The sequence below is a fragment of the Cygnus atratus genome, chromosome 4 (assembly GCF_013377495.2).
Source record: "Cygnus atratus isolate AKBS03 ecotype Queensland, Australia chromosome 4, CAtr_DNAZoo_HiC_assembly, whole genome shotgun sequence".
Taxonomy (NCBI): Eukaryota; Metazoa; Chordata; class Aves; order Anseriformes; family Anatidae; genus Cygnus; species Cygnus atratus.
The window spans coordinates 54,032,065-54,057,562 of NC_066365.1; the positions used below are offsets into that span (position 1 = coordinate 54,032,065).

General features: G+C 42.0%; 1 protein-coding gene across 14 annotated transcripts in view; it reads right to left on the reverse strand.

Moving 5' to 3' along the window:
* Positions 1 to 21,469: 21,469 nt before the first annotated feature.
* Positions 21,470 to 25,498, reverse strand: part of TBC1D1 (TBC1 domain family member 1) — a 116,088-nt gene continuing 112,059 nt past the window's right edge. For all 14 annotated transcript variants that reach the window (XM_035555042.2, XM_035555057.2, XM_050710691.1 and 11 more), the window contains one exon: positions 21,470 to 23,499. In XM_035555042.2, coding sequence (XP_035410935.1) covers positions 23,299 to 23,499 — 201 coding nt within the window. In that variant the 3' untranslated portion in view covers positions 21,470 to 23,298. The remainder of the gene's footprint in view (positions 23,500 to 25,498) is intronic.

A 25,498-nucleotide genomic window follows, 5' to 3' on the forward strand; every position in this document is an offset into this window, starting at 1 on the left:
CCCAATAAAAAATGTAATTAAAATGGCAGAAAAAGTCATTTGAATAAAGTAAATGGGATCCAACTAATGAAAAGACGATGATGCTGTAATACCACTTTCCTTCACCAAGCTCACCCCGTCCGATGTTCAGACAAATCAAGCAGGGATGTGTTTGAAAGGGATTAGTACACTGAAGGTGTCTGACCCCAGGTCAGAAACCGAATGGCAAACTGCATGGCTTCAGGCACTCACCTTGGGATTAAGCAGCAACCTGCATGGATATGCCCTGCTGAAATGCTTCCAGATGATCTGGTTCACCAGGTCAAGGCGATGCCAGCTCCACACCCCACCCCGTGTCCCACCTGGCTCGCCCACAAGCAGCGTGCCTGTCCCCATGCTGCTGGCAGCGGACGCCTCAGACCAAGCCCTCTGACAGGCCCGAGTGTCATTTCATGCGAAGAAGCAAAGTAAACACCAACGTGGCATTTTCAGAAAATCTGCTCTCCCTCGTGTCAGCACAAAAATCCCCACTGATGTCAGCACACGCAGGAGTAGGCCAGGGCTTAGTGCTTTCAACACCCGTCCATGCAGGTAGGGGACCAGGACACCCCTGTAGGCCCAGATCCGTCGTGTATGGATGCCAGCACAGAGACAACAATGCAGGGATCAGTGTCGGCTGCAAAACACATCTGAATATTTATCTGCCCCTCACCCCAGGCATGTTTGGCAGCCTGTACTGAGTTAGATACTGCCCTGGCCACACTGCCAGACCAGCCTGTTTGAAGCCAGCTTGGGTAAACCCACGCAGACAGCTGTAGCATGGGCATGCCCTTACTGTGGCAGAAGAGGTACGGAAACCTGAGGGGAAGGACTGGGGCAGAGCAAGAGATGCTCTGATAACATGCAGAGTTACAGCATTAATGCGTGATCCTGTCCTGGCTGATCTGTTTATTGCAGCATCCTATATTTTTTTTTAATGTTAACTCAGTTAATCCCCCTCCCAGCCGTCCCTTGCTTTCTCTGCTTCCACAGCTGTCTCACCACAGCTGTCGCCCACTGGGTTCAGCAGAGCTCGGTTTGCCTCCAAGCCAAACATGAAGCTGAGGAACAAACACAAACGGAGCTGCTGAGCTCAGTACTGTGGAAGGTGGCATCCTACAAGATCCTAAAGGCCCTGCCATGCTTTCTCTGATGGGAGGAGCCTTTTCCTGGGAGATTCTTGAAGGAGAAACTCTTCAGAAGTTCAGGCCCTGAGCATTAAAAAATATACCATGAAAACTCAGTTGTCTCACTTCATATCAGGGAAGTCCATTTTTGCCAATAATTGAAATCCATTTTGATATACATCCTAACTAAACATAAACAGTGAGCAAAGCTTTATTTCTGCAGCTTCCCACATAGCATGCCCTTACATTTTCTCCACAGTGGGTCAATCCACATCTCCTTCAAGGGAAAAGACTAAGAGGATAGTTGGATCCAGCAGTGAGTTTCCATGTGTTTTCTTACAGTGCACAGACAAAAGGCAAGTGTTATCTCTTCACTAGAGCTACCACAGGCTGTTCAGGGTGGAAATAGTTGTTGGGGTAATGATATATGCCCGCTCCACCCTGAATTTGTCTCAGGGCAGGCCAGGATCTCCTGTCCCTCCTCCTCTCACCTTTCTCATGCCCTGGAGAGCCCTCTCTAGCTGCCTTCTCTGCTCCCCACATCTGACCTGAATCCTCGCCCTCCTTCCTTGATGTTTCTCCAGATCCCACACCCAGCACAAATGTCCTCTCTTCCCTTACACAACGTGTGTGAGGAGCTGTGGTCTGGCTGCAGACATCCCAGTGTTTCTCAGGCTGGAAGCATCTCCACAAAGCAAGCTTAGCATTAGCTGAACCCTGTAGCGATGTCTCATGAGAAATCTGATCACCACATGCGATGCTCCGGTGCAGTCACCCCTACAGAGGTAGTCCAGTGTTTCTGAGAAATGCCTGCCCAGGTGTTTGTCCAAAGAGGAGCTGACTGCTCTCACCCACTCTGAGACATGGTTCAGGGAGACAAATGTGGTGGCTCCCACCACGAGATGTTCTCACGCTGGTTCAGACCATGACCAGGCATGAAACCAGGTACCGAGAGGAGCACTCAATGGAAAAAACATATATATATATGCCTTTCAGGCTTCACACATGTAAGACAAGTTGCATAAGCTACTGGCATAGCTTAACTCTGCCGACAGTCCCTGGAAATGACTACATGTGCAGTTTATCAGCGAAAAGTACTAAAAGCATTTTTTGATGAAATTGTCCCAAGAGTAAAGAGCAAAAATAAGGACACTGAGAAAGTGTATTAGTGAATGGATGGGATGTAAGAAAGTTAGAATAATTGTGTGACACTGGAGCATGAGAAGGCATCCTTTTACACAATATCACAAAGAAATTTCAACAAGGTACACAGTCCACGCCAACCAGCTTCGGCCCAGAAGCTGTCATTACAACAGCTGGTACTGCCTGTCTGGCAAGGAGCTCTGTGAGACATTCAGTTTCTCTAATAATTAAGAACTTGCTCCTGCCAGCTGCTGAGCATTCCCATCTTCTGTCCCCTTCAGCTGAAGACAAGGAGTCACATACACCTGACAAGAAGTTTTGGCAGAATGACAGTCTTTGGGGGCCAAAATGTTCATCATATATCAGGTTAAACATTTACATGTAAAAAAAAAAAAAAGAGAGAGAGAGAGAGAGAGAGAGAGAGAAATACAAGACATTGAAAAATCTATAGCTCTGTGTACCAATATGTAAATCTTCTTGCCTCTCTCCTGATGTGGGTTTTAAATGGATCAATCCTGGATGAATTGTTAAATACAGGAAGTCTGACCTCTACTGCTGCCTTAAATGAACCTTTTGGCATAAATCAGATAAGAAAAAAAAAAAGTCCCCTATAAGTGGAAGAAGGTATCTCGATTAAATACCTGAAGGAGAAAGCTTATTTCTATATCATGAATGCTCTTGTCAAGAGTCTTCCTGGGAAATCTGAGACAATCAATGGATATTTAATTTTGAAATGGCCATGTCAAACTCAGTACGCAGAAATAGTAAAAAGAGCATAATATAGTGTTAGGGCCATCTGCCATACAGAACATCTTTGGGCACTCAAATCAATACAAACATTTAATAAACATTGAGAACACATTAGATCTGTGGAGAGCTGGGCCACATAAAAGTTTGTTAAAAGCCCGGAATGCTTCTATACTGTAATTGAGAAAGCAGATTTTTCTCAGTTTACTCAAAGCACAGACTACTGTGAGATAAACAGGTTTTTGAGCATTTTTGCTACTTCTTCCACTTATTGACTGCAGAATACCATTGACAGAGATACAGTGAACACCAAAGTCCTGGAAGACCCTGATTTCACAGATGATATCTGGGTCATTGACCAGACACGACAGCACGGGATTGCAAAGACTGGGGACAACAGGAAGCTGATAAAGGCAGTGGAGATAAAATGTATACTGATTCATGTAACAAAACACACAGACTGCAAAGTACAGTCATTTAGACTGGAAACTTTGTGAGTTTCCTGTGGCATTAAGGGAGATAATCGTACTGGGATGGGGAGAAAACAGTGGCTTTTACTGTTTCAAAGAAGAGTGGAAGTTAAGTTTAACTGAGAAATAAACTTCGGTTCTGAACACAAATTTAAAGGGAATTTTACTGAACAGGTCGGAGGCACTGGAGACTACAAGGGAACTGATGAGAATACTTTTAAAGATTGAGATCCCTCCACATTTTAGACATTAATGGATAGTTGAATAGATAACAAATGAGAGCACAGTATACTATAAGAGAGAGACATCAAAGCTGCTGTTAAGGAATGTGGAAATAGGTTAGCCACTGTCTGAGTAAATCAGACATCATTGCTAGCAGGCAAGCTCCAGAGTGGAGCCTACAGGGAAAAAGGAAGACCAGAAAGGCTTGAAGATATGTCTAGCTTGGAAAGACATCAAACGGCTCTCAGAGACAAAGATGAGTAAAGAAAGGATCATCTAGAGGATCATCTCAGAGTCCGTAAGTGTCTTCTGGATAAGTAATGCTAGTAGACTTGCTCGAATATGTTTTTACATAGATAAGTCTCCATGAATTACACTGGAAATTGGAGCTCTATTAAATAGAGGGTTTACATGCATTCTTGTAAGAATAATGCTTAACTGTACATTAATGACATACTGGCTGATTAACTGTTATCTGGGTGCAATATTTGGCAACTGTAACATATGCCATTATAAGAAGCACTTTTATTGTTTGCTCTGTGCTACTGCACTGCTGACGGCTGCTGATGTCCAAAGGAATTTTTGGAAGATGCATTTCTGATTTTTCTTCCCTGCCATGGCAGCGGCCTCACTCTCCTCTCCTCCCTTCTCTCTCGTCATTGACTGCAGATCAGTCACATTTCTCACTTTGTTCCACACTATCCAAAACATATATTTTTCTCAGCTGCTCATTCTCCCTTTAGTTTAGCCACCTGTTTCCCCACTGCCTTTACATAAATTTTACAGAGACAAAGAAGCAGGGTCCACAAGGTTGACTTGATGTTATAGGGAGGAGAGGAACAAGCATGAGAGGAGAACAGATGCAAAGAGCTGTATCTTCACACATTTACGAAAAGGATGTGGAAAATTGAAGTCACTGACTGTACTTTATGGAGGAACCAAGCTTCCCTCCTAGCAACCTACAGCAGAAATTGCTCTCAGAGGAGAACGCAGAGAAAAACTTTTACTGGCATTAGCTAGGAATGCCAAGTTAGCTAGTAATGCTTGTGTGAGCTAACTAAACCATAAAATAAACTATAGAGAGCACAGGCATAGTTTTTATGTCAAGAATCTTGCGGAGTAATTGCACCATGCCGACTGCTTATCAGTCCAGGAATAAGTTATCCATCTAAACAAAACACAGTCTTGGAGCATGCAGTTTATTGGAACTAGACAGATTTTGAATTATTGACATTTATAAGCTCAGAGGCAGGCTACCAACCAAATGGGGAACACTTTAGCCAAAGAGATTGGTGTAATGTACAAAATAAATAATGCACACACTGAATTATTAATTAATTAGTGGTGTCATAAACAAACTTTTACTGCTTTGTGTTTCAAAAATTGTGAAGTGTTCTGAATAAAAGTAACGTGCTAAACTTGTGAAGTGAAAGCAATTCTGGATATTGAAAGCGAAGAAGTCAAAAATCTTACATTTTTGCTGAGTTCCCACCCCGGGTTCACCTGAGACTGCATTACCAAAACAACGAAAAAGTTGGTCTCCGTAGAGCAATGATGTATCAATATACTCCACAGAGTTCTTAACATGCACAAATAAGAACACAAATTTCTCAGTGTTGTCTTCAAACAGCTCCCAGACCTCCTAAGATTCACTCATCTTTAATTGCCAGTGACTTCACTCATGACTTACTGACAGTTCCTGCCTCGGAAAGCTCAGCCTGTAAATCAGTTGCAGCGGAGTGGCAATGACACAAATATTGTTCATGCCAACTTTTTTGCCTTTAAACACACCATCATTAAAACATGCTTCTGTAAGATATCCAGTTATTTTACCTCACATATAAATAGGTAGGCTGTTCATCTCCTTCCATTTCAAGCTCAAAGTCCTAATGATTCCCAAAGAGAAATATCTTTCAGCTCAATTTTTGGAATCATAGTTTTTGACCGAAAACACTTCAGGGGAATCTCACTCTATTAAGTTCACACAGTAAGACAGGCACAGCATTAAAAGCCTCAATGTGAAGCAAACCCAACCATTCCTTGACCCCACTAAAACTAAGCTTGACGCATGAAAACTAAGCTGTTCTCCCAGTTTCCTTGGCTGTTTCCTAACATACTTTCTGAGGACTAGTGTCTGGTGGAAAATAGTTTCCTCATCCCACAAAACTGCAAAATTTCAAAGTCTTTCCTATCCTGAGTTGGAAAGAGCTCAAGACCTTTTGAAGGACTTTGCTAAAAACTAGAGATGCCCAATCAGCCAAGAGCTTAGTCTGAGCCATTCAGTACTGGTTGCCCTTTTCACTGGGCTATGAACTCAGCCTCTTGTTCAACTTGCCCCAAGGTGAGAGGAGCAATTAATGAAAAAGAAACCATTCTTTTTAATGATTTCTTTCTTTCTTTCTTTCTTTCTTTCTTTCTTTCTTTCTTTCTTTCTTTCTTACTTTCTTATTTCTTTTATAACAAGCATAGGCACTTTCACAGAAACCACTGAAAACCACATTCCTTATCACTTCTCAGCAGAGAAAACACTCAGGGGGAAAGCAGAGTGTCTTGTTCCTTTGGCCTGGAGCTGGCAGGGGGTATAGCCAGACTTGGGCTCTTTCCTCATCCCAGAGGATGGCTCTAATCACCCCACTACGGGCTGTTTGCAGGAGTGGGACTAGTGGGATGTTATGGCCAAATGGCCTACTTTCTTATTGCGAGCACTCCTCTTTCTCTTTCTTTCTTCAAAGAAAATGGAAAGAAAAAGAAAAAGGAAAAAAAAAGAAGAAAAAGAAAAAGTGAAAGACAAGGAAACTAAAAAAAGAAAGGGAAAAAGATTTGCTCAATATGCACACATCATAGCAAAAAATTCTCAAGTCTGATCTGAGCAGGCAATACCTGATGAAAATCATTTGGTTGTAAAATTCCTGACCAACCCTCATTAAAAACCTGCTATTCAGAGGTAGCTCTAGCCACCGCAGCTCTTGCTGGGCTCCCCTGTGTTTACTTTTCCATATCCCCTGGTAAATTTGCACAAGGGTTCAAGGTCTGGAGCTGTGCGCATGCCCTGTGCCAGCCCCGTTCCCGTGACAGACTCAGGAAGCCACGGGGTGACCTTTACAGCCCCATTTCAGTACCTGCCCCAGCTTCCCTCCCCCTGACCACAGGAAAAGATGGGCACACGCTGCCAAGTGCCTGCCTGTCGGGTGAAGCAATGCTGAGCTGCTGGGGCTGCCTGACCCTCTGGGACAATTTCTGACGCCTGGACCATGACACATGGCTTTAAAAGCTCCGAGGCGGATGTGATTTCTTGGCTTTGACCCCAGCACACCCCTCCTGCCAATTTTTTCACATTTGTATTCTGCTGATGCTCCCGGTAGAAAATGTGCTGCTCCCATCAGCGCCAGCCACACCTGCTGGTGGGTCACAGTGGCCCAATTCAGAGCACAATCCTCCCAAAACTTCAGCCTGCCCTACTGCACGTCCTACAGCAGACTTGGGGGGGCCTTGCATTGGGCTTCACCTCCCAGAAGGATAGAAAAGCAGTTCCAAAGGCTGCATTGCTGTCTGCTCCAAAGGCAAAGGGGACAGCGGAGTGAAAAAAGACCCCATTCTACATAATTTACAAATTCCTGGTAACAAAAACTTTCCAGAGCTTAAAATTAAAATATTAGAGAAAGATTGACATCAAATAAAATTTACCTGGATGAACAGGAAGCTCTGCAGAGAAAGAAAAAAATTAAAAAAATAGGAATGCAGTGGAATCAGACAACTAGTGTGAGGTGAAATCCACAGTGAATTGGTGGTTGGAAATGGCTAAATTAGGAGGGTGCAGCTGAAGAAATGTGTTATTTTGGTGTTGCTTTTCATTGGTAGGTACAAACAGGTGTGCATGGAAACTAATCCAAAGTCATTGTGCGCCAGGTGCTGTGGGGGAGCTGAGGCACAGGGACAAGCTGTACGCAGCCCTGAGACACGGTCTGTCCACAGCCCCTGCTGGCTGCGCTTATCTGCATGCAAAAAGAAGTGCAATTGCATGTGTTCTGGCTTTTCTTTCTCTCTTTTTTTTTCTTTTTTTTTTTCTCCTTTTTGTTCTATTTGTTTGTCTTTTATTTAACTTCTCAGTCTGTAACTTAAAAAAGAACTACTTCACTTGGTACAATGTAATTAGACTAAAAGAGGGAAACTGAATTTACTAGGAGGAAATCCTGCTTTTGCTCTAATGCTTCCTGCCTGTTCTGGATATTAGGTTCAAAAAGATCAGAGAGTACCTGCTGCATCAGCAGCAGAATTTTTCTTAAAGTCTCTGGACATCAAACTTACACATTTGTTTACTAACCATCACTTGTATTTCCTCATAGCCTTACTGACTGGTATCTAATGACAGAAAGTCAACTTGCAGTACATCATCTAAACCGTTTAGCTGCTTTCAGATCTTCTGCTGGAGGATTCTTTCAGATCTTCTGCCTATACCAGTTCCAGCAGTGCTGTCCTGCTTCATTACCCACCTTTTTCCTGTACAAGCTTTCTCCCCTGGGCCCTGCACACAGATGCTGCGGGTGAGGTGTCCATCTCATTTCCATCTCATTGACCTAATGCAGAGGGCTCAGCTTGCTGGAGAGGCCTGAGTCAGGTGAAGCAAGGATGCACTGGCGATAGGAACTGAAGGCACGGTTCTGTAGCATCTTTTGTGGGCTGCAGCTGGTAGCTGGCCAGCTGTGCTGCTGTGGTGAGCCAGGGAGGTTTGGGGTGCACCTCACACACCAGGGAGCTCAGTCCTTGCACCGATCCACACCACTCCACAACACCACAGGTGGTGCTTTCTAAAGGTGCATGCTTAATTAAACTCCATTTAGTTCAGATGTATAATATATAGTCAAAAGCAAAAAAGTACCTTTTAAAGATTTCAGGTGCATGCAGATTGCAGCTTATGCCTTAGCACCAGCATCCCCTGCCAATATCATTAATAACTTTCAATACTTTCTGCTGCTATACTCCAGCTTCTCTCTTCTGGCTCAGTGTCACTGTGCCCTGCACTTGGGCTAGGAGGTCACCTCCAGCAAAGACAGCACCGATCAGGGATTAGAGGGTGGAGTGGAGGTAAGGGCCCTTCACCTTCATCTCTTTTGTCTCTGCTCTGCAGAGTGGGCCCAAACAGGGCCATCTGAACTCATTACATTTCCATTACTGTGCATATAAAAAGGGAGTAAATGTAATATCCTCTCTAAAGCTCTTGAAATCTACAGATGGAAATCTTTATTGAAGAGCAGATAAATTGAACAATGTTTTCTAGGTAGCTCTTTTTTTTAACATAAAAGAGTAAAATTGTCAGGATTTTAATTTGGGATGATAAATGGAAATTATGATATATTTTTTTTCTGGATATGTTTTTTTTTTTTTTTTCTCAATTGTTAAATTACAGTATCCAGTGTTGAATTAGATTTCATAATGTTGGCAAGAATATGAGAATAATAAGAATGCAATACAACACAAACATCTGATACATTTTGACTTTAACAAAAACACCTACTTGTTCAGATCTTTTTCTCAATAAAAGGGAAAATATCACCAAAAGACTTTTTCTGTGCACTACATTAAGCCAGGCATTAATTTTCCAGCGACAATCAGCTCTAGATGAGCTCTGTTCATGTGCACCCACCTTTCCCTTAGCTAGGCATGGGGTCTGGGTAATGGCGAGTTACCTGTGGAGTTACCCATGGCACTGAGCATATCCATGAGCTCAGTGGTGTCCCAACTGCAGTGCTGCATGTAAGCAAAGTGGAAACTCCTCAGAGCCTCCACAGAACAGAATTGGGGCCAAATATTGTCCTGGCTTCTGGGAGTCTGACACCTGGCATGTTCCAACATCTCAGAATCAGTTATGGAAGTAGATGCCAATTAGGAGAAAGCAAGAAAAAAAGAGAGGCTTCCCAGGTCTTTTTCATGGTTTTTGTTTATGTTTGTTTCTGTGAGAAGCTCTGCTGACAGGCTGGCAGCCACCTGCCTTGTGTAACACGGAGTAGGCCTCATGGGTTACAGGGCTGCCTGAGGGTCATGGTGTTTGGGCAGAAATGTGCCTTGAGAGTAGAAGATGGGTTGCCCAGATGTCTTTCTACACAGAGCGTCAGAAAGGCTGCTTTCTTTCTGTGTTCAGATGGTCTGCTATGTGAGCAAGTTACTTCTCCTCACAGCTAAAGGCTCACAATGCTCTGAGACATCATAATAATATAATGCTGGCCTTAAATTTCCTCATTAGTTATCAGAGCAGCTGGTAGAGAAAACGTATCAAAATATATGCTGTGGTCTTGAAGTCTTTGAGTGGTAACAGAAGGCTGAAAAAACTGTTACCTCATCCTCCTGAGGTAAAGTTGTTCCTAACTTTCAGTCCTGCACTTACTCTCCTCCGAAACCATGTGCCAGTGGAAACCAGTGGCAATCTTAACATCATTAGTATTAACAACAGGCTTGTCTTTTTTAATGAAGGTCCTTCTGTCTGGCATGCATGCTAGTTAGTCGGGGACTGAAATAGATATGGCCACGAGGAGGGGACTTAGGAGTTTCGGTCAGCAAAAGCCCGTGGGGTAACCAAGGCGGCGTGCATGTGATAAGGCCAATTGTGCCTTAACATCAGCCGGTTCAGATGCTGCCGCGTCCTTTCTGGGCAGATGACTACACTCTGAGCCCGAAGGGTCATCAAATACATTAGCTGTGATTAAAGTCATTACCTCTCGTTGTAAACTTTGCCTCTCCAGATAAGGCAGAGGTGCAGCAATTGACAGTGGGCACCGTGCCCTCGGGATGGCCTGCCCAGGCTCCTGAAGTGTGAGCAGGCTCATGTCTCTTGAGGGTGGGACAAGCGCCTCTCCCGCTGGTTTAAAGGCAAAACGAGAAGTTTCCATGTTTCTGTCAGGTTGATATGTGTGAGGAGTACAGAGCAGGGAAGCCAGTCCAACCTTCAGGCTGAAGCATCATGCTGAGGAACCATCAAAGTCAGGAGTCGTCACTTTAAATCGCACTTCTATTGAGCTTTTCCTGGTGGGGCCTTTCTTAACTCTGTTGTTCCAAATGAAAGGTGGAAAGTCTGATAAACTTTAGTGCTAAAAATAAAACTAGCGCAGATGAACTTTAAAGTATATGTGACTGAGTCTCATGTGATCAGGGGACCCAGCGCTGACAGGGACTCGAACTTAATGTAAGCTAAGTGACAATGTTCTTTCAGCCAGTGCTGGTGGAGAGCACATTACTGTTTGCAAATAGCACAATTCTGCTTTTAACTCATAACATCAGCGGATCACCTCTAAGAAACAAATGGAGCTGATTTTAGCTGAGTGTTTGTAATGTTGTAGTTTAGATCTGTCAGCATACTAAGGTAAAACTGAATGTAAAAAAAGAGTTCAATGAATTTCATGCTAAATCCTAGTACAGGAGCTGGAAACCTCAGGTTGAGGTCCAAAGTGGAAACCGTATTTAGCTTTAATGCTATGTGCTATTTAAAGACTTATTAAAACATTTTCCAGAGCTGCACTGGCCTGAGATATTGCTTAGGAGTAATCCTGCAGCTGTTTGTTTGTAGCACATACAGGAACTGTGCTTCGTCTTGTGGGGCAGGTTGGCTTTTTGGTGTTTTTTTTTTTTTTTTTTTTTTTCCACAGTGTTTGTGTTTTGCTGACTTCAAATAAAGGTAAATTACTTTTTTGTGATAAAGGCCCCCTTTGGTGGGCTCTAGAGCCCACATTCGCTGTGGATAGTAAGGTGTTCGTGCCCAGCTGATTTTTTCTGCCGTAGGGTAGCATTGTGATGATCCCCAGCCTCTCTGCCCAGCACCTCCAGCTCTCACCCAGAGCCCTCAGTTATGATGATGAGTGCTGGGTAAGAGCATAAGGCACACAGAGATCATTCTGCTTGTCTTCTGCATTCTCCATCAATTAATTCACTGCTTTTACAAGTTCCAGAAGTTGTTTCATGGACTAAGACTCACATGATCCTATAATTACAGCTCATAAGGAATTTTCATCAAAGCTTTTTCAAAGCAAAATTATTTTATTTATTGTCTAATCGATCAAAACTTTTCTTCTCCAAATCATTCAAAATTCCAAAGATCATTTCCTGGACAAATCTCGCGGCTCCCACTTCCTTGAGGAGTTGTTGGCAGAGAAGTCCCTTTGAGCACAAGTCATCTGAAACAACATTACCATCTAGTGGAGATTTTGTTCCACCGCTGAAGTGAATTCCCTAGCACAGAAATAACAACACGCTTTGTGGCTGTTGCACAAATGCTGAATTAGGAAGTGTATTATATATTTGTTTTGAAACTCAGTGCCTGAGGTTGACTGACTGCTTTAGTTTAAGAGTGAAACAGTCTTTGAGTCGTAGTGTGGATCAGTAATGTTAAAGCAGGAAATCAATACAATACTCACCAAATAAGTTTGAATTCCCTGAGATTTGCAGAAGGAAGCATTGTTTGATATCCACTCTGGCAAAGCAGCTAAACCTAAACCTGCAGAAGAGAGAACAGAAAAGTGCAATTATCCTATATACAAACTATGTACAAGTTAGAGCCCAGTGTTAATCAACACAAATCAAAGCAAAATACACAGGTTTGGTGTAAACAGAAATCTTGAGGCAGGATCAGTGACATCTGCTTCTGGAAACGTCACTGGGACCCAACAGCCATCCTTCAAATGCTCCCCCCCTTGCAGGCAGGAGGTCTGACATCAGAGCACTGAGCATCCCTTGTGTTACGTGCAGGAGAGGTGTGCGAGACAGATGCCGGCGGTGGCAGGCCTGTCCTGCTGCTTGCAGGGCTCTCCTGCCCCACACCTCCACCTGGCCCTTTCTACAGTTTCTCCCCAATGCCCAGTTTGTTTATCGGGTTTCTTAAAGATGCCCCACAAGTTGCTTGACTTGCACAGCCTTTGGCACAACAAGCTGCACTTCAGCGCAGATCTTCAGCTGTTGAAGGTGTCTGCCTAGAGCCACATGTACAGAGCTGTACTGAGGATTTGGTTCAATTCCTTTACTCTCCTGTTTTTCCCATGCCATTTAGAAAAACTACATCTTGTAGAAGCTGATGTCTACAGGAGATGGAAGCGCTCTGCACAGCACAGCACTCAGCAGCTTGCATAATGCTGAACAAAAGCATTACAGCACCTCCTTTGCTTAGGGTCACAGTCGTTGCTTTGCTTTGGAGATTATAGGCTTAGGTCTTAAACTCTAAGGGTAATAAACACATTCAAAAATAACCCAGCAACAAAAAAAACTGCCCCAGGGGCAGAATGTTATCTGAGGCGGGAATAACAAGGGGACCATCTTGTTCCTGCTGGAATAGGGGATTACATTCTCCACCCCTTCCAGGAACAAATATGGGTCCTTTAATACCAGGCACTAAAGGAAAAGTAAAATGAAACAGCAAAAAATAAAGAAGTTTAAATCTCTGCCAAAGTTTTATGGGCTTTCTTTTTAAAATCAGTTTTCTTCCCTTCCTGGTAAGATGCAGGAGGGTAATACTTTACTATGCTGGCATTTCTTCCCTTATATAGATAGAACATGCTAGCTCTGGGAGACAGAAAGTCCCCAAAACTTGTAATTAAGAAGACAGTTACCATCTGCCTAGTGTAAGCCCACATTATAATCAGCCTGATTTTTGTGATGGGTTTGGGTATGACAGCTGTTTAATTTCTAAACCTCCCCCAGAAACAGCAATGGCTACACAGCCAGGCTAATTGCCTGAAGCTTTGCAATCCTTGTGCAAAAGATGATTGGAGAGAGTGGGAAAAAGCACCCATACTACTGTCACAGAATGGTTAAGACAAATGGCCAAACGCATTATGGCAAGGGAACGAGCTTGGTCTTTTCTTTTTTTTTTTTTTTTTTTTGAATATTCAGCACAAATTTCACAATTCCTTCTGACCTCCCATGTGGCTCAATAACTGCTTTTTTGATTCCAAAATTATGCTGGTTTGGGTTTGGTAGTTGGCGAGAACCTTAGTACATGCTGAACAACCAGGCAGCATGGGAAGTTAGCACAGTTGGCAACTACTGAGATGCTTGCATTTTAAATTTGCCCCTACATTCAAAAGTTCAGTAGGCAGTCAGGTCTCAGCTCAGTGCTTGCTCACCTGTGTAGCAGAGGGGGCTGGAAACAACAGCATCTTGTTGATCATGCTCTATAAACTTCCAGGCTGGGAACTTAGGTGGCTCTTATAAACACCACAGTGGGATGAGAAATGTACTTATAGAAGTTCTGTTCCCCCCAGTGATATTTTAGAAAACACAAGGTTAGGAAGGCTTCTGAGTGATCTTGATTGCATTAGCAAGATGCAGGCTTAAGGAAATCAAAGGTTTTAAAGCAGTGAAATGAACAATTATGCAGTTGGGAACAAATAATCTGTGCCACAGCTACAGATTAAACATTGGGATCGTGGGAAATGCCCATAACTGAAAAGGCCTGAGGAGCCACTGCCACTGTCAGCAAATGTAAGGTGAGTTCCCAGGGTGTGCTGGGACAAGAAGTCTAACATCACCTGCAAACATGGAGACCAAGGGCTAACCCGGGACGTGGAGAACACTGGCAGTGGAACATTGTGTGCCATTTCTGTGCCTGTCCTTCAACAATTAAGAAAAATTGTAGGAGGTACCAAAGCCCACAGCCTAACTGGCCAAGGGCTGGAAAAATGCTTCACAACGCTTGCATATTCAGAGGACCTTAGTCAAGAGGAAGCCTTGAAGCTGACACCCAAAGTATGTCTAATGGAGTGGTGTAGGCCAACGTGAGCGACTCCTGTATTCCCAGACCAATTCCAAACTGGGAGTTTTATCTGCATGGAGCCCAAACTAATAAACTTGGCTATGAAGCAAATAAATAAAATGTGACTTCTGGGTCAAATGAACATAGAGTTTTGGTTTTGTTTTGTTTTGTTTTGATTCTACCCGTAGAGGACTGTGGAAATATGCCTTAAGAAAGTAGCCAAGGGTCAGGAACTGAAGGAAGGAACTGAATTTGAAACCACAATGGCCCAAAAGACATCCTTCACAGATTGAAAAGCAAGATCCTGAGATGCATAAACACTTTCAGACTTCCCATGCCCTTGGTTTCCTTGGTATGGATGATAGGGCTCGTTGCACTAGCTACTGCTGGGCATAGACCAAATATAGTAACGAAGGCGATGGGGGAGAAAATGTCAAATCTTTTAAGAGCTCTTTGTTCCAGTGGTTGATCTGCCTGGCCATGAAAGATGACGGTTGGCTCTTGTTTTCAGTCCTTCATCCATGTTTGACCTTCTGCTTTCTAAGAGTCATCATCTCTTGACCTGTGCTGGATCATAACCTGCTGGTTTTCCAGAAGATTCGCTTCACCAAAATGCACAGGATCAGTCACTACAAAGCAGGTGACTCTTGCTGACCCCACAAGCTGAAGCACGTACCTTAGTTGCCCGTGATGAAAGTTCTCCATCTAGTCTAGTTAGCTTTGGCATTTCATCGTGATGTCTTGGTTAAGTGAGAAACGGGAGCTTGCAGACACTCTGCCTTGGGTCCATGTTATGTACACGTCCATCTTCACGTTGCAAGGTAGGGCAGCTGGTGGCAGGGGAATGCAGAAGGGGCTTTCAAGGGAAAGTATACTATAACCTCTTCTCTGAGATCACATTGCTGTGACTAAATATTCCTGGAATTTGTAGGCCACAGAGCAGTGAGATGCTGCTTGTTGTTTGCTGGGATCACAAACCGGAGGTCACAGAAAGGGTTTGGGTAAATCCCTGTTGTCAGCAATATGCTTCTGAAACTCTCAATTCCTCCTTCTCCCACATACACTTGTGTTCCTTTAATCATAGGACTTCCTACTTCTTTTTTAAGCAGAAGCTGACAATTGAAGTTTTTTTCCTTTGTTGAGCCAAGAATTTTTTAGAAAGGGGAAATGAGAATTTACTGTACTTGGGACACACATTCAGCAAACAGTTAGCATGGATCCACTCAAATGTCCAAATAGACATTCCTTAATTTGTCCGCAACTTTAAGCAATTGTTGCCCTATTCTAAACCCACTTAGTAACACCTTGTGAGCATCTGCCACAACTAAAATAATATTCCTTTCTGGAAATTAGATACTTAGAAAAAAAATTGAGAGAATTGGAAATGTTGCCTTTTAATTTTTTTACATAAATGCTGGTAATTTTTGGATGCCTAAGGATGCTCTGATGACAGAACATGCTGTTTATGCATGCTTGATTTATGCTAACACAGACTTATTTTTCTTTCTCCATACGGAGCTTGACAGCTACCAGAGTACGGATAACGGCTTGCTATGGCACCTTTCACACTACCCAGCCCATATAAACTAGCATAATTTAACATAAAAGTCAGTAGCTGTATATGGCTCCACCACGCAATCTTATTAAGTACTGCAGGAGCTGAGTGAGCCATCTGCAGGTCCTGCAAACATATTCTTTGTACAGGTAGGATAAAATGCTGCCTTACAGTCTGGACCACCCTCCGTTTTTTTGTCCTCTTGCAAAGTCAGGTCAGTGCATTAAATCAAGCTTTCTACTGTGTCAATGTAGTTTAGCAGCTTAATGCCAAAAAAAAAAAAAAGAAAAAAAAAAAGGTCACAGGATTTGACAATTAAAACAAATCCAAATTTTATGAATAAAAAATAATGTTTTATTGTTTTTAAAGGTAAGGTAGGTAGCAGGGACCAACAAGAGAAGTTCCAAGCAGAGACCTTCTGATAACAGACCAGCATCACGGCCTGCCTGCACTTCAGATCCGCTGAGTTTAGGTATTGTAGAAGTGACTGTGGCTGGAAGTTGTTATATTGTTACTTACTTGTTGTTTCTAAGAACTATTGAAACTGAAGCTTGTTTTCAGCACCATGAAGATACCAGTGTATCCCAGAGACATGCCAGAGGCTGCTGTATTAAAAATTCCTTTACTTTGTACTCCACCAGGAAGCACTCTTTCCTGACCAGATGACTAGGTTAGGTGATCAAGTCTTAGCTGACTTTCGCCACTGTTTGAAAAGAACAACACATTTTCTTCATCTGAGAAGAAACCTCGTTTGCACTGAGGCCTGCCTCTATGCACTCCATCATGAACTGAAAAAAACCCCACACCTAAAACAACAACAACAAAAAACAATACCTGAAGGCTTTCTGAAGTGTATGGAGATTATTTCACTATGCTCAGATTCCTGTTGCCCCTGTTCAATGGATATTTGCACTCATCTCTCTTTACGGTATGTTAAACATACTACTGCAGAGATTCAGGCCTTGAAAATATCATGACTTTTATCATGGTCATCCCTACATATTATTTTTGACAGTCCATCTCTTTCCATTCTTAGTAGGCATCTTAGTATTTTCTACTCTCAAAGTGACCATAATGTCAATCCAAATGCTTTAAAATTATTCTTTACTTACATACTGTTATTACTCTGCTACTTCACCAATTGCAAGGTTCACTGCTTCTCTATATCTCCTTGTTACCTCTGTCTCTAACCACTGAAACCACCATTTGAAACTCCTTACCAAAAAAACTAGACACAATTGTTGCAGCAGGCCATTAAATACTGAACAGCAATCACATTTCAATTTTTAATTTTTGTTTAGGGATCTTATTTTTGCCCTAAGAGAAAAGTGGAAATGACGAGCTGGGGAGACATACGCATACTGCTAATCCCATCAAGAATCGGTGGCTTTGTGAGCTCCAAGTTCCAATCAGTGGCCAACTCTTCAAACCACTCAGTTAACTAACTCATGGAAGAGACACATCCTCTCAGACAACTGTTGCCTTAGCAATTCCAAGTCTTTGACATTGCAAGGCATTTCATTTTCTAAGGAGACAATATCCTGAGCATCAGGATACTTTTCCTAACATGGAAAAATACTCCAAATAGGAGTATTCTAAGCATTTATTCATCTTATAACAGCTTATTTAAAAATGATCTGAGAAAACAGAACCTGGATGCAAAGAAAAACTTCTTACATGCTAGTTAAACAGTTAATAAAAACCCAATACTACCAAGAGAAGTCAAATTGTAGCAAGACAACTCTATTTATTTTTTTCCCCCCCGAGGATTATCTTGATTAGACTGACTTGCTAATAACTAGTGAGAAATGGAAACTCACCGCCTCATTACTAACAGAAGAACAGATACAAAAGGTAATTATCATATTCTGCTTTTATCTAGAAAATGAAAAATGGATTTATATCACCTTTGTAGACAGGCAGTCTACTGCAAAATGGTAATGGACAGAAAGGGATTACAGGACGGTGATGGGCAGTGACAGACAGGCGCGGGCATCCAGTTGAGTCTGGGCCCAACGACCACTGTCAGAACATCCTTGTTGGTCATTTTACTCCAAATCAAAAGCAGAATCCTGCTTCCATCTCATTCTGTAACAGCAGCGTCTACTTGTGAAATTCAATCCTTTAGAAATGTCAGGAAAATTTCCTAAAATCTCTTCGGCATTCTGAAAGGCTGTATGAGAAAAGCTGGGGGCAGGGAGCTAGTACAAGCTTCTCCAGAACTTTGGTTTTAATGAACTCTGTTCATTAAAGCTCCTCTGTTAGAAGAGTTTCATCATCTTTTAGCATCTATAGCCCAACAGCTTTTCAAAAACCCTGGAAATTTATGATGCAATTAGATAGAAGGAAAAAAAATCCATTTATATAAAGGAGTATCTCCTACATAATGAAGTACTTGCTGATTTGCTTTGGGTTATGCTGAAAAGGCCTACTTTCAGGCACTGAATTCTTGAGGCCTCAGGTTTGTTTAGATGAAAGGAACATTTCCTGGCAGCTGCAAGAGCAAATGAGTACCCAGTCATCCACCCTAATTTAGGTTATGTACAACTTAGTGGGTGTAAGCCACACATGTGCCTTCTGAAGGCAATGCCTGGGTTGCACTCCTGTCGGCTAGCTTGGCTGCCAGCATTCTTCTCCCTCCCATGTACCTGTGCGAGTAAAGCTCTGTTAAAGAAAAAATATTTCACATCACAGGGCGTGACACTGTGTGAATACTGTACAACGATCTAAGGTGCCTCTTGCTTCAAGCGATCATGGCACTCATCCAGCTGTAGTCAAAATGCATTCTCTTTTCGATTTAGGCACTTTTTTTGGTGTCCTTAACATAGCAAGTAAACATGGTACCCTCTTTGAAGCAGCAAAGATCACGATCACAATATTTTGCAATAGGTAGGAGACTAATAAGGGTCCTTCTACACAGGGTGACTTTTGTGTTGGAGGTCCCTGCGCAAGCTCTAAGGGAATCGGTGTGTTTGCTCAACGCACAGTGGCACGCAGACACACCGAAACAAGCTCTGACCAGACCAGCACTGGATTCAGCAGCAGACAGGTAACTGGAGCTGTGTTCTGTGCCGGGTGTTGGGAGCAGTAAGGGCAGGTGCAGCCCTGAAGGGAAAAGTGAGCCAAGAGCTGAGAGTGACAAGCAGGCAAGCAAGGGGAGCATCTTACTGACAAGAGGAAAGAGGAGAATGGGCTCAGGGCATGACACTATCCCAGCTCACTTGGCTAAGCAGCAGTGGCGTGCTGTGCCATGTTGAGGTATCAGGCTGTTTGCTTACAGTAAAATTGCAGCAGCTACTGTGGTGGCCTTGAGCTTCAAAAAATGAATCCAGTTCCTTGTTCCACTATGCGCTGTAAGACCACCTCCCAAAGGAGAAAATGATGAGTGGTGGTGTCCTCCACGCTCCATGTAGATTACTGTCCTTCATTCAGTGTCTTTCTAGCTGCAGTTTAATGATTTGGTCCTGAGTAACAGCAACTGTTACCAAAGACTACTACATTTGAAAAAAATAATCCTAAGAATATTGGTTGACTGGTGATGTTACATTCCAATCCTTGCTACTCAGAATTGCTAGCAGTGCACCTGCTCCAGCACACCGACCAACAGCTGGAGGTGTTAGATACCTGCAGAGGACCCAGGAAGGAGTGTGTTGTAGTAGGACTGAGTTATTGTTGGGAGAGAGGTAAAGCTGCCAGGAAAGGATGATGCTCTAGTGACTGCGCTTCCCATTTTGTGCTTTGGGCAGAGCACTGGCTGAGCGCTGAGTACATTACAGACCTTCTGGAACAATCTTTTGGACAACTAGCTAGACAGCTTGACCATGACTTAGATCTTCATTTCAGTGCCAGTGATAAATAAGAAACTGTAATACTTCGTGCGAGTCATTGAACAACTTGGTGACTCAATTCTCGCTCTGAACAAGGGAAGGCCTGTAAATGTGTGCCTTTCATGAAGTGCTTTTGACCTTCTCACTCAATAGGCACTGCACCATCATTCTCAGATTACATATTAAGCAGTGATTTCTGGAAACAGACAACAAGACAAAATTACACAAGTACATCAGGCACCCAAAAGCACAAGGAGTCTCAAGAACCTACCACACACTATGTGCACTAGCTGGAAGAAAACAAACCCGAACAGGGTGACACACCACACCATACCACAGCAGGTCCTTCAGCTATGGAGTGCTGTTCAGTGCTGTAGATTTACAGCAGCTACCTTTTTCTAGTTGCACATACCAATACTAGCTCCTTCTACATTTCAGACTAACCTCTTTCTGGACTACTGCATCAGTGTCACGCACCAGCACCCTGGCACAGCACCCTGCTGCTGTTTTTCTTTTCTTCAATAGCTAAGCTAAAGTCCTGAGGATTTTTATCTGTAGAAGAAGGGTGATGAAGAATATGTTGATTATTTCAACTTGGATCTTCCAGGAATGGTTCAGCTGGGATGCCTTCTGAGGATCGGTGTATGGATTTACAGCACACTGGTTTGTTTGTTTTAAGAACATTCAGTTTAGAATTAGAGTACTGTTCACATGGAAGACATTATGTGATGACAATTACGATTACTCAGACAACAGGGAATCTAATTTTACATATCCATAAGGCTGTTCACATACAGAATGGAGTAAGAGGAGGATGCAAGTGCCTGGGACTGCCTCAGGGCTCTAATTACTTACTTCTCACACTTCTGCAGGGAAAAGCTCAAAGCTTTTTGAAAATTGGGAACTGTATACATGATATCATCTTCCTCCATATTCCTCCACTTTTGGCCCTTTTACCTGGAGAGGCCTGGTGACAAAAATAGGCATCAGATGGGGAAAGACATACTGAAGCAATATACTATGTATCTGTTTCAGTGCAAGCTGCACAAAGTCTTAATTCAGCTACTTTGTTCATGTTCAAATCCTGGACTAATGGCGAGTATGACCCCACTCTTGCCAGCCATTTGTATGATTAACAAATTTGTATTAATTTGCATATGTACAAATAGAAAATTCCCATGTGCCTATAGAAAATTCAGCTCCCTGCTGAATTTGAAACAGTTATATGGTTACAAAAGTAAACATTTCCTTATTATCTGCTTACCATGTTTGTGCATTCAGAGAACAGTTATTTAGTTCTGATCTACACCGTGCACTTCTGCAATTATGCAGATTCTTGATGAAGTACTAGAAGTAATCCTCCCCTTCAACCCTGAGAGAAGCAAAACTCCAAAAAAATGGAATGCATCCCTGGAGTCATGCAGAATGTGCTTCACTTTAGTCAACATTTGCAGGTGCAGGTCCCAAGATCACAACTGGATCCTGAGCATGTTTATGAGGTCTCAAGAGTTTTCATTAATTGTCATTGTACTGCAGTTTCAGGGACAGTCTCACCTTACACAGTTCTGAACTGCCACCCCGCAAAGTATATTTTTATTTTTAAATGTAAAAATAAATTACAAGCATTGATGTAGGCATAGATTATTATTTTTATTGCTCTTGTTAAAAAGTCAGTGTATGAATTATGGCACGATGGTGTAAACACGCAACGTTATGGAGTGCTCTAACAGTACGAGGTCCATTCTAACAAGGTTTTAAACATGAAGCATGAGCTTCAGTATGGATTTCCAAATAAAAAGCAAGCTTTTGAGGTAAATGGATTAATAATAATTAATCTGGAATTTTAATACTAAGTGAAAACAGAGTAGATTTGCAAGAACCAGCCGTATTTAAGACTTGACAGAGTCAAACAAAGATTTAGAAATTGAACAGTAAATTCTCTTTTTCTTTTTGAACTACATAGAGGTATTTGTTTTGCACGGTAGATGAGTGTTAAACTACAATCACAATGCATCAGAAGGACTTCCATGAAGAAAGGAAAAAAGCAAAACAAAACCTTTTTTACACTGCCAGTCAGAAAGTAAAACAAAACTCTGTGCTTTGAAGTTTTAAAAATAAAAATAACAATTTAAGAAGGAAAAAAAGTCACATCTCCTGGGTAAATCTCCACCAAGACAACACATTAATGCCTATTAACTCTGTGCTTGGGGATAAAACAAAACTACAGCGCTATTTAATTCTGAAGCAAACCCAAACAACTGGATATCCACAGACATTATTGCACTTGTAGCAGTGGTGCTTCAACTGGCCTGAAAACTACTTTCACCGTATTAAGGAAACTGATGTTTTTTTACAGGTGTAATCATACTCAAAAGAGGCAAAAGAATGGTGTCCTAATTCAAACTGCCATACCCTTCATAAAGCAGTTTAAGAATCTCTGGCACAACATGAAGCTCTCGAAATGCCTCCAATGCTTAGAAAAAAGTCTTAAAGGGTGGATGAGTGGGCATAGAGTACCAAATAAAGAGGAAAAAGAGATTGTGGGCATTAGCTTCCCCGCAAAATGATGTTTTACACAGCAGATCAGAAATAAATAAAATGAGACTTGAAGAGTCTGAATATAAAACCTTGGATGATGTTGCAGGAGTCACAGGCTTCACCAAACCAATGTCAGTGTATTTTGTTAAGCATAATGCAATTACTATATACATTATGTACGTTTATCAGATAATGCCAAGTAACAATACACTAAACTAATGGATGTTAAACAAAAATATATTAAAACAACATACTTTTGAAAACAGATGGCAACCCCTAATTATGCATAGTTACATATGATGAAGTCCAGCTCTCTGGAGTCCAATAGACTGACACCTTCAAGCATCAGGAAACAGTTATCTGAGGCATAAACAACGTAATCAACAGAACCAAGTCAAGCTACAGGGGAAGTACACTGACAAAATTACCTCAAGTCCAATTACAAAACTCTCCAAATTTTACCACTGCATATCTGCAGCGAGGCAGCCATCCATTCAAAGGTTTTACACTGCCATATTTCTTCAGAGGAGCTTCTAAAGGATGTGCTATTTAGCATGGTGTTGATCTACACACAAAATATGTAACAAACAAAGCACTTAGGTTTAGAAGCACTTATGAAAGAATCCATGACATCTTTACAGCATATTGTGTATGAATGCACACACTATTAAGTTTCTCTTGCTTATTATGATGTGGCATCTTACTGTTCATAGCATTTCTACATACTAAGAAGAAAGAGCCATCTCCCGGAGGAACCAGTTTCTCTGATCTGGGCAGCCACTGCACCTGTATCTTGCTTTTTGCTACAGTACGGCATGTACAATGAAGGTGACAGTGTCAAATCCCCATGAATCATGACAAAAAGAACCAGTTCTTCCCTTCTCTTTTGCTCAGCTTCTCTGCTCTGTTACAACAACAGATCTCAGTCAGCGTCCAGGTGCTCTTGCCCAGTGAGTAGAGGTTTCTTGTCTGTATCACCAATCTTTTTCCGCATCTCTTCCACTGCCTTCTGCAAAGCTGTTCGCTCCTGCTCAAGAGTGAGAATTGACTCCTTCAGTTTGCTTTCATTAGTCAACAACAGCTCTACCGTGGCTTCAAGGTTTTGGATCTTTCCATTAGCCACCTTTCAAAGTAAGAAGGAAGAGAGGGAAAAAAAAAAGAAATTAGTAACTGATAAAATACTTTCCAAAATGATGGAAAATTGCAAAAGTAAAATGCAAGTCTGAATGCTATTAGATCTGTACACTTTAGACAATTACTACTATAGTGTTCCCTGTAACAAGAAACCTCCCTCTCTCAACTTGATTGCTTTGACTCATTCACAGTTAACCGTACAATATAAGGCAAAGTAGATCAAATGAGAAAGTTATTAAGTCTGCAAATTACATACCAAAGAATGGCAGGTTAAGATAAGTCTCTGCATGGGTCAGTTAGGAGACATTTTTGCCCAACCACATTTGTTGAATTCTACACTGTTTGCAAAGCAAAGACAACTTAGCCTGTTAGTTACACCTCATTTCTTCTCCACATTGAGTCCAACAAATGCTGGACTTGGAGGCAAACAAGGTGAGGATTTAGTGTAACATATAAACAGACAACAAATCTGGAAAAATTCCAGTTGTGTATTCCTGATTCTCCTTCAAGAGGCTGCACATATTGCCATTCTAATTCACGGTGAAACAAAGCATGATATCATTCAAATTCATCATGTGAGACCTGAAGCTGAGGTGCTTTGTCAAAAGCAGAAATCTATTTGGAAGTTTCATCACTGGATAACATTTGAAGAGAAAAGACAATTTGGGAGGTCTCAACTTTCAGGGCAGTATTTCTTGTTTCTGATGAGCCCACTGTTCTCCATGTAATTATGGTGGTTTATCAAGTTCAGGCTTTAGGGACAAAATATGGACAAACCATGACCCACATGTTTTGGTCGTGTATTTTCCTCATGTCACCAACGGTTCACCTTTCACCATAGGAAAGGAAGGCTAGTGAGACCCACCTAAAAGAAAAACGGACTGCTGCAACACTACACATAGTTCTCCACCATGATGCTAGGTGCTGTGTTGCACTCAAGTGAAGATGAGCTTTGTAAAAATCAATCAATCAATCAATAAATAAATAAATAAATGTTTAGGGCTGCAGAGTCTTTGAGGGCAGGAGGGTGGAAGATGTCCTGATGCAGGTATCTATATAGGACATCTCATCTTGAACCTCATCCCAGAAATCCGTCTACCACGTGCCGCATTCAACCATTTCCTTGCCCATGTGCCTGAAGCTTTATGAAAATGTCTTGCAGAGGAGTTTCTCTGCACCTGGAACAGGTTCAGGTTCTCACACAGTCAGAATTTACATATTAAGCAGACTTGTTAGGAAAGGCAATCTGGGTCTGCATTGTTGGCTGGCTTTAGCCATGATACAGGACCAGTGGCTGAGAAACCTGAACTCCTTCCCTCACCTATTACCTTATGAAGTCTATGTCTTTCACAATAATCAAGAGGCTTGAAGCTGCAAATAGAGCACATTGTCTGCTTCTTACCCTTGAACTCCCTTTATTCATCAAATTAATTGTGTGGTTGGAAGTTTTACAACAAATGTCCTGTTGTAAAGCAGCCAGAAAGCTGACTTCTTGAACAGTTAAGCAAAGAATAACCCCTACGGAGACCAGGTGTACTGCCTCTAAAAAAAGCTGCAGACTGAACAGACACAGAACATAAATTAAACATTATTTCATATATTATCTAAACCATCTGGATAACAGTTTTTCAAAAAACAAACAAAAAAATCTTGCAAGATAGACCATGTCTTTACAGACAATAAGTCCCATAGATGATGCATCTCTAATTTGTGACACTGGCATTAGCTTTCCCCTTCATAATAGACTAGTATCCCTGCTGTAGTAAAGCAGTGACTGAAATACGTAAAAATAGAGTTGTGAAAGCACCTTATGTATTCTCAGTCTTCTATAGCTATGATTTTAATTACAAGAGAGGAGAGTGTACAAGGAATCAGCTTTTCACTAATTGCAAGCACATGCCCTATCCACAAACTATTCTGAGATTTCTTTAAATGCTAAACTAGATAAAACTTTAAGTGGCTAAGCTTCTAAGTCACTACACCAAACA